This window comes from Thermobia domestica, chromosome 2, assembly GCF_964235325.1.
Source record: "Thermobia domestica chromosome 2, izTheDome1.hap1.1, whole genome shotgun sequence".
Taxonomy (NCBI): domain Eukaryota; kingdom Metazoa; phylum Arthropoda; class Insecta; order Zygentoma; family Lepismatidae; genus Thermobia; species Thermobia domestica.
Genome location: NC_137455.1, coordinates 132,959,859 through 132,970,599, shown reverse-complemented (window position 1 = coordinate 132,970,599; position 10,741 = coordinate 132,959,859). Strand labels below are relative to the sequence as shown.

Below are 10,741 nucleotides of genomic sequence, written 5' to 3'. Positions count from 1 at the left end.
AATTTTCATAATGCAATATGGTCAGCTGAATCCGTAACTGAAACATATAGCTCTGCTTTAGAATTTGGAAGTTTTATATGTGAAATAAAATCTCGATTTTACTTGTCATTAGATTTCATTTTTCACCCACAAAGTGTCTAACATACTCGTTGTAATTAAGCAGCAAAATGTGAAGTAATGCAAAGATTAGTGCAAAGGTTAACCAGGTTATCCGGATCTGTTCAGATAAATTATAAAATAAAAGGAAAATAAAGTAATAGAAAATGCACAACTAACTAAGTATGAGGCATTCCAAATAATAGAAGAAGAAGAAGAAATCTGGCTGAATAAAAGAAATCCCATGTTCCTTGCATTAAGTTTCGGGATCACGTGATTACATATGCAGTTGCTCAAGCTTTTAAACTAAGTAACATACGGTGCATCTGTTACATATTCACAGAACCCTGTGAACCACTAAGAAAATAGAACTTAAGTTGGCCTAATCCTACATAAAGAGTAATTTGGAAAGAAAAAAAATGTTAATAAGAACACTGTGATCGCTTATGAGTAATTCCTAAATTCATACGCGCGGAATTTTAATTTTGAAACTAAGTCAGAAACACATGAAATGCCTTGGGCAACATTATTTCGCACATCAATTCGCAAAGTTACAATATAACTTCGCAAACTGAAGTGCGAAATTTCATCCCCCAGGATATGAAATGAGGTAAGTACCTGGGAAACGTTATGGATATAACTACCTTAGGAACGTGTGTTCTTTATCTAGAAACGACAAGCGACATTTTCATCGTCACAAACTTAAACATAACTTCAAGGCTTCTTAAGATAAACAATGTAATGCGCATCTTTTTGGATGTCGGCATTACAATCATGTTATTGCTTAATTTATTTATTTGAGTTCGAAGTTTCAATTAATGTCTATTGTTTCAAGTATTTGGATTTGATAACTTGAACGTTGGTCCGTATCGTTGGGAACCATTTTAAGACAGAGGGAAAAAGAAGAAAACAATATACATAATCATACTGCAATTTTATAGTTTAATAGCTAGGTTAAATTTTTGAATCATATTGCAATTTTTGAACACTTGTCGGAGGGTCAAGGTGGCTGCCGGACAGTTAAGTATTCGAGCATCAAGCTCTCATTTCTTTTTAATTTTAATCAGCATTATTACTTTTAGACAAATTTAAGTTTTGATTAGTGGTGGGCACAAAAACCGGTTTTCGGTTTTTAGAAAAACCGAAACCGGTTTCGGTTTTCTTTAAAACCGGTTCGGTTTTCTTCAAAACCGATTCCGGTTTTTTTTTTCAAAATTTGTTCTATTTCTGACCAGAATGGTGTTTCGTTGTTCTCCGGAAACCGAATCCGGCTTGTGTATAGCCCGCTCTCCCCAGTTCTTTGTCACCGGAACTGGAAGAGTCACTACTACTACTACTACTACTACTACTACTACTACTACTACTACTACTATAGATACTACGACTAATACTACTACTACTGCTACTACTACTAATACTTCTACTATTGCTACTACTATTACTACTACTACTACTTATATGAAGAACAGAACCCAACCAACCCCTGCAGGGCTTCTAACCCGTTCCTACTACTACTATTGCTACTAACAACAACAACAACAACAACTATTACTACTACCGCTATTACTACTACTACTACTACTACTACTACTACTACTACTACTACTACAACTACTACTACTACTACTACTACTACAACTTATACTAAAGCTTCCTTACCACAAGATTTACATCTTAAAACTTTATAATATGCGATTCCGATTCATTATAAACTAATATGAATCGTTAGAATCACTATGATTCGTTAAAAATCACTGGGGGGAGCGGGCTATACTCAATCCCCGAATCCATTTCCACAGAAATAGTCTTATGTGTTCTCGAAAATTTTTCACCGAAACCAGTTTCGGTGAAAACCGAACCGGTTTTGGAGAAAGCCGGAACCGGTTTCGGTGAAAACCCGAACCGGTTTTTGGAGAAAACCGAAATGTCGGTTTTTCGTTTTTTTTATAAAAACCGGTTTTGCCCATCCCTAGTTTTGATACAATTATAAAGATATTTAGGTTAGAATAATTAGGCTATGTCGGCGCCTCTAATCTCCTCTAATTTCACATTTATTAGTGATAAGTTAAAGGCCATTTTGTCCGCATGGACGGGTCCTTTTGAAAATCAATTTTTAATTTAAAACAATTTCAGCGATAAAATCGACTGAACTCATATAGCTGCGACTATTTATATACTAAAATCCGCAAGGGTTAGAAGATAATTTTACAGTTAAAAGTAGATAATTTATCTGAAATTTCAAAATTTAATTCTTTGACGAATAAATCCAGTTTACTGCTTAGAAATATATGTTTCGAAAGGTTACATATTACAACGTAAGTTATTGTTGGAATTTTGAAATTAATTGTATTTATTAATTTCCTTTACGCGGTTATTTGGATATTTGTAAGCAGTAGTGAATAGACAGAACATGCATTGTAAACGTATTACTGAGGCCTTTCGCCCCTGTAATCGAAATCTCTGGGAAAAATGGGAGAAAGCGGGCAAAGTCTTAGGCGGCTAACGCAGTGATGCCCACCCCCCCCCTTATGTCCATGACGCACCCCCCCAACTGTCTATCCGTAGGTGTTCTTCCATGAAAAAATCTTCTTTTCGATTAATTTTACCCCCCCATCAAACATATTTATATAGATTTTAACCCCCCCCCAAATATTTCAATGACGCAGTTTGCGTCATAGCTCCCCCTTGTGGGCACCCCTGGCTAACGTAAGTGGGGACCGACCGACTCCCGGGATAAGGAGTCAGCCTCTATCAAGTGCCAACGGCCTTCTCGGAGGGCGGACGAGCGGGTGGAGGTCAGGGCACCTTCTTGTTCTTAGGAGGGGAAACTGTCGTAAAAGGCTGATGAACCACTATGTGGTCAACGGCATGGAGATGTGGAAAGGAAATGGGAATACTACCACATTCTCTTTTTCCCAGAAGGGACGAAGAAGGAGAATAAATAAATATGATGGTTCTTCCTGAAGTAAAAAATTCCGGAGGTAAAATAGTCCCCCGTTCGGATCTCCGGGTGGGGACTACTCCGGGAAGAATCATCAGAGGAGAAAATAATAATAATAATAATAATAATAATAATAATAATAATAATAATAATAATAATAATAATAATAATAATAATAATAATAATAATAATAACTTTCATTTCAGCATAGGAACCTGAAACTACTTACTTTACGACGTATGGATAAACTTGAAAATTTAAAAGTGGAAATGGACAAATGTGAAGTGAACTTAATGGGCTTAAGTGAAGTGGAATGGCCAGGAAAAGATGACACAGTATCGGGAAATTACACAAAATTGTATTCGGGTGGCGTTAAGCCTGAGAATGGTGAACGAAGTAACAAGAAGTGTAACCAAAGTGGAACGCTGCAGTGACCGCTTGATGTTTGTAAAACTAAGTGCAAAACCAGTGGACAAATGTGGTAATACAAGTACTGTATATATGCCAACATTATGTTCACTTCACATTTGTCCATTTCCACTTGTCATGACTTAATATTGCCAGTTATGCTATAAGATGATCTTTGTGGCAATCGTTTCGTACGGATCACGTGTTTGAGGACACAGATTAACGGTTAATATTAAGTGCCGTCAAAAAATTGACAATACTCAAAGAGCAGTTTTATTACGTATGACAGGAGCAATGGCAACTACACCGATAGAAGCCTTACAGATAATTTTAGGTATCGAACCATTGCATTCAGCAGTTTTAAGGTCCGTTGGTAAATATTGGTTGAAAATAGTTGGAAACGCTAAAGTGGGAAGACTCTTTAATGCTTTAATTTTAACACCTGACGACTTAGAGAGAATTTTAAAAGAAAAATGGCAAAAGAATTGGAACAATAGTACGAAAGCCAGAAGAGTCGACGAAATATTCCCAAACATAAAACAAAGATTAGAACTAGGATATATTGAGCTAAATAGACATACAATACAGTTCCTGTCAGGACACGGACCTTATCGTACAACTTTCACAAAAATTGGCTTATTAGACTCCGACGAATGCGATTGTGGATATATTCAAAAATCCAGATCACTTGGTTTTCTACTGCCAGAATGTGATCCTACCAAATGAAGATCAAGATTTAAGAGGCAATCTACGGAATATTCAAGAACAACACGGAATAATAGAACTGATTCGTAAAGAGGACTATAGAAAAATGTTTAAACAAAATTTGCACTAAAATATCAGAAATAAATAGAGCACAAATAAGTTTAGATCTAGCGCGAAGAAGACATAATTAAGTGAAAATTTGGAACGTTCCACAATGAACAGAAAGCTGTATAATAATGATACTCAAGTCACAAATAGTGTTTGTGTTAGTGGTTAGTTCACTGTAGTGTGCTTGTGTCTAGTGTATTATCTTGAAAAGGAGAGTATTAAAGTTAACATTCGAAATTAGTGAAGGACCACTTAGTTAGTAGCAACAGGATCGGAAGTTCAAATTTAACAGAACAAACTATATTAAACAGAAACGGTACGGAGGACCGACAAGAAAGTAATTATTAAGTCATTGACTTACAAACTATATAATACAGGTGAAATCAAATAGGTCCCATACGTAATAAAAATTTAGTCGATTAATCTAAAACAGGTGAGAAACCAAATAAGTTTTATAAGTAAAATCAAGTAAAAAAATATTAATCGTAAATGTCTTATCACAGGTGGGGAAACACCAAATATTTTCAAATTAAAAAACCAACACACAGGTGAAAAAATGGTTTCATTGTAAACAAACAAACAAGAAAATATATTTCTTTTAATAAGTTTTATTAGTAGTTGACATGTGACTTTGTGAATGTTGTATTTTATGTATGTATGTTATGTATTATGTGTGTGTGATTTGTAAATCATGTAATAACAAATTATTTCTTTCAGTTATGGTCAATAAAAAAAAATAGACCTGAGGTAGTTAGCCAGAACTCAGGTCCAAAAAAAGCCCACCCCCTACCTAAATAGGGAAGGATAATACAGCAAGAGAGACAGATCTCGAAAATAGGAGAGAGATTATTCAGAATGGGCAGTTGCGTCTGCCGATAAGACCAAAATATTTGGCAAAGGCAGGGGTAGTGGAGGGGAAAAATATGCCAACAAGCGACCATGATGACAATGAAGTAGAAGTGCTGTATGATGAGATTAGCGACATATTGCACTAGAAGAGAAGAGGTAAGGTCAACGCCATAGTAATGGGATACTTTAACAGCCTAGTAGGAGAAGGAGTAGCGAATAACGTAGTGGAGCCGTTTGGACTAGGCTCTGGTGGTGATGAACACGTGATTTAAGAAAAGAAAAACCAAGTTGTACACGTCGAAAAGTCTAGGAGATAAGAAATGCTACCAAATCGATTATATTCTTGTGAAGCAGCGTTTCAGGAATAGTGCACGAGACGTGAGGACACTAAAAGGAGCGGATATTGATTTGGTTCACGACCTCCTAGTGGCGGAAGTGCAAACCTGGTAAAATACAATCAAGAGCGACTAAGAAGTATGGACAGTGATGCGAAAAAAGAGATTGAAGAAAAATTCCTTGTGATTGGCGATATGGTAGACAATGTAGAACATAGTTGGGGAAAAGTTAAACAGATTCTATTTGACATACTCCACAACAACATTGACAAGATAGAAATAGCACCGAGAAAACCGTGGGTAACTGATGCGATGTTTAAGAAGATGGATGAACGCAGAAGGGCGAAACTCATGGACATGAAAGAATACAGAAGGATGAATAATGAATTGAGAAGAGAGACGGACAAAGCCAAAAAAAAAGTACATGGAACAGGTATGTGAAGAAATAATGGAACTTCAACGGCGCTGCACATATGATCTGATGCATCAAAAAGCACAAGAATTAGGAGGAAAAGCTAACAAATGCATACGCACATTTGGAATCGAAGATCAACAAGGCCATGTAGTCACTGGCCATCAAAGAATTCTCAGAGTTTGGGAAGTGTACATAAAAGATATGTATGACCAGAAGAACCGCCCCAAAGATGCGATCGAAGCAGAGGAAGAGAGGGATGATGATGAAAAAGGAGCCAGTATATTGAAAAGTGAAGTAGTACAAACTATCAAGGACATGAGAAGGAGAAAAGCCATTGGAGATGATGACATACCAGTAGATCTGCTCAAGGAATTAGGAGACAATGCAATGAAAGTACTGACTTAACAAGATCTATCTGAGTGGAGAATGGCCAAAGGATTTTCTTAATGTTACAATGATAGCATTACCCAAGGAAAAGGAAGCAAAGAAGTGGTGCGATTACAGAACCATTTACCTTATTTCACACACTGGAAAGATAATTGCGCGTATACTGAACAGACAGCTCGAAAACAAGATAGAAGAAATGTGGACGAAGATCAATTCGGATTTCCGTAAGGAAAAGGTACCAGAAATGCCATTGGGTTGATGAGAATTATTTCAGAACGAGTTCTGGATGTAAAAGAAGAATTGTGTTTGTGCTTCATAGACTGGCAAAAAGCTTTCGACAGGGTCAATTAGACGAAACTTTTACAAATACTTAAAAGAAATTGGGGCCAGCCGGAGAGACCAGTGGCTCTATCGCAACCTGTATATAGGAAAACGAGTCAACTTGTTCTTGAATGAAGGAGAAACCAATAGTGTGAACATTGAAAGAGGAGTCAGATAACGATGTAGTGTGTTGCCCCAATTATTCAACATTTACAGTGAATGGTTAATGATGGAAGCATTAATGGGAATTGGAGATTTCAAGATTGGAGGGCAGATCACAGATCATTAACAAGATCAGGTATGCAGATGATACGGTACTGCACCAAAGAGATCAGGTCGAGAATTGCCATAGCCAAAAAAGCATTCAGCAAGAAAAGGTCACTCTTAACTAGCAGCCTTAATATTGGACTAAGGAAGAAATTGGTCAAGTGCTATGTTTGGAGCATTGGACTGTATGGTTCAGAGACTTGGACATTACGGAAGTTAGAGAAGAAATATTTAGAGAGCTTCGAAATGTGGTGTTGGAGGAAGATGGAGAAGATAAAATGGACAGAAAAAGTAACAAACGAAGACATTTTACAACGGATAGGAGAGAAGAGGACGTTTCTATCCACCATCCTTCCTAGAAAAGCCAATTGGACTGGACACATCTTGCGAAGAAGTTGTCTTCTTCTTACCGCCATAGAAGGAAAGATGGAAGGAAAGGAGGAATAGGAAGAACATAAGTGATCGATGATTTGAAAAATAGAAGAAAATATTGGGAGTTAAAAGAGGAAGCTGAAAATCGAGAAACATGGATGAAACATTTCCAGGTCCAAACTGAAAATTAAGAAGGAAAGAAATAAGAAAAAAGAAGGAAAAACCTCACTAGTCCCAGGACCTGCCAAAAGGCAGAATACATAATAATAATAATAATAATAATAATAATAATAATAATAATAATAATAATAATAATAATAATAATAATAATAATAATAATAATAATAAGAAGAAGAAGAAGAAGAAGAAGAAGAAAAAAGAAGAGGAAGAAATTTATCACGGTAAAATTTAGTTCTTGTGCCTTTAAATTCACAGTTGATACCATGAAAGATCAGACGCAAGAAGGCTTAACATTATGTGAAAGGAATCAATGCAGAGCGTCATTTTACGATGTATTACGTATTAATTAGTAATGTTGGATTATTACTCTAGCAAGAGTACAAGTATATTATACATATATTATACACCAACATAATGAGCTGTTAACGTTGTAGGAAATAAAAACAACTGCCTTTCAATAAAACTTTATTATGAGAGAAATATACAATATTTACTCACAGGCTAAATTATGATGTTATCTTTGTTGAAGTCCATACGATGTCCAGTGGTTTTGCGAAATTCCACTAAAGTGGTTCAACCCTGTTGATTCTGCTTTAGTGTATTGGCTTTATGGTATGGATGCGTGTAAATAGTTATATATTCAGCAAACCCAATCTACACAGTCATGAAGAAGACGTATTGTATATGTTGTACAATTTATCACAAATAGTTCAGTAAGCTGAAATTCTATTATTCTGTTTCTGTATCTAGAACTTCTAGCAAGCAGCAATATTCTACTACATTGCAGGTCTATTCTAATGCATATAGCTTCATGCAACAAGCTCTACGTCACCTATTATCACATAAGAATTAAACATGCATTTTATCTGTTAAACTATTTCAAGCAATCAATAAGCTGCCTACTATATCACTACAATTACTACTACTTTACGAAACAAGCAACTATGGAAAATTTATACTACTACTACTCTACAGTACAAGTAATATTACTTCTACTACACAAATTACTACTGTTCTTATTTTGATAACTTTACCTATTTCTAAAACTACCCTATATATCCATGCAACAGTCTACTTATCTCTGGCATCGTTTAAAGTTGGACCTCTCCTTGAATTCTCCGACGTTTCTGGATTTTCTGTGTAAAAGAAAATATTGTTAATAAGGCACATAATGTTCAATTGTCATTTTGTGAATATTAATGCATTTGAATCTTGCCTAACACAACCGTTTTTATTTCAGAAATATTTATTGCATTTAGACGTTATTACGCAAATTAATGTTAATCTGTCTGTCGAAATTTATATTATTTACCATATATCCACGTCTGGTGATTCTACGCTTCTTCGCGTACATTATTATGTTTCTTTCAATTCTTCTTTCACGACTCGGTATTTACTGTTATTTCACCGATTGGGTGTTGACCTGACGGTTTCCATCGTGTCAACCTAGTACTTAGCGGACAAGAGTGGCGTTATCTGTAGACTTTCGAGAACATCTAAATGGCGACTCGGGGCTACTCCAGTTCCACAACGTTCACCTAGTCGCCTGTCACGGGACTGTAATCACATTATTCACCAGCACCTCAAAGTGGAGCGTTACAACAAGATATTTATCTCAATTCAAGTTGAAATTTCATTCTAGAATTTACTTTGCACTTAGCTTTCATATTCAACATAAACAAACGATTCGATAAAATTGTCACTATAAACATATGTAATTTTGCTGCAAATAATTTCTACAAAACCTATTCATAAATATTCCTCGAGACAAAGTAACCAATCTTCCTTCGGTTCGACGTCCAGAAGAAATTTTAAACTACAAAATTTAATCGTACTTCAAACACAGAGCCCACTTTGTGACCACAATGGAACAGATTGCTTCTGTCAAAGTTGATATTTCAGTGAATCACACACACGACAATATAGGGAATTTTTAGCGAAGTATTTCTGTCCAATAGAGATATGAATCTTTTAAACCTGTCATGTACTAATGGCTCCACGGCTTTCTCAAAATAAGCGCCATTTGTCGAGATGTTCGAGGAAATGGGTTTTTAATGTTAACTATTAAATGGCGGAATGTGAACAAGACAAAGGTTTTCTTTTACTTTCTCAAATACAACGTTCGCTACGTATTGTCGATCAACTTCTTTCGTCGTAACTTTTTCCATGACAGATCAAAACAGATAAATACCTTAAATTATGCCAATTTACTAGATTTTGTAGCATTTGAATACCCATCGTAACTCATCGACTTTATTTTCATGTAGGTCAGGACGTCAAAGACATAAAGAAGATATGAGAATGGTATTAATTGGCTAAAATGATGTAATTAAAGATCATTTATTAAATCAAACATATTTCCCGAGATAAGTGACAAATAATAGAAAATTACATCAAACCTAATTCCTCGGTAAATGAGCACCAAGAAGATTCATTTAATCAAAATATGAATATGGCGAATTGTTAAATGCCAAATTAATATGAAAAATTACGAATAATATAGTATTTTGTTAATGACTTACTTCTAGATGAAAAATAATAGTGAAATTAATGCGAAAAGTAACATAATGATCAAAAGTGAATAAGTTTATTTTATGACATTAAAGACAAACTAAATTCAAAGAATAAAAGTATGTTAATTAGTAGCACTGGCGGATCCAAGGGGGGGGGGCGGAGGGGGCGACCGCCCCCACCAAAGGTCTGGATTTTACTTCAAGCATTTATCGTTGAAAAGTACAAATATGGTCTTTTCCCGACCGATTCAATCTGTGTGACAAGCCTAGCAGAGTCTAATCAAAATGTGTGGTACTTAGTAGTACTTAATACAGACAAATTTGAAGTGTGAATACTTATGTCCCTAGATATTTTAAAATTGTCCTAGAAAAAGGATATGGAAATGGAATTCATATCCCGAAACTTCAAGTACCTGTACCTTGAATAAAGAGAAATATAGAATCTTACCTAAAAGCTCTCTGAATCTGAGACTTCTCGGTTGGTTGATTGATTGATATGTATTTACTTCGTTTGTCAAAAGCGATGCTTTACAGAACGAGAACTAGAGTTTAAAGTTGGATCTGAACCACTATAGTGCGTTCTATGCTCATTCACCGGGAATCAAATCACAGAACCTCATGCATCAAAGATCAAAGATACGTTCGCTAGGTACTAGATCAACGAAGAAAACCGTGACTTTTGGGGTTCAAACACGGTAACATTAGGAAGGGACCAGGGATTTATTGTGACTTTTAATGGCATTTCATCTGAGTCCTGAGTGAGTAACTGATCGCACAGGCCAAACCGCTCAAGCTAGAAACTTGGGATTCGGACTGTAGATAAGATTTCTGGCGTAGGATATCA

At 35.7% G+C, this 10,741-nt stretch overlaps 1 protein-coding gene across 1 annotated transcript; it reads left to right on the top strand.

The window, feature by feature from the left end:
• The first annotated feature begins 3,739 nt into the window (after positions 1–3,739).
• Positions 3,740–4,171, top strand: LOC145679173 (uncharacterized). Its single transcript, XM_081749764.1, has one exon. The coding sequence runs from the start codon at positions 3,740–3,742 to the stop codon at positions 4,169–4,171; it is 432 nt and encodes a 143-aa protein (XP_081605890.1).
• Positions 4,172–10,741: the final 6,570 nt, after the last annotated feature.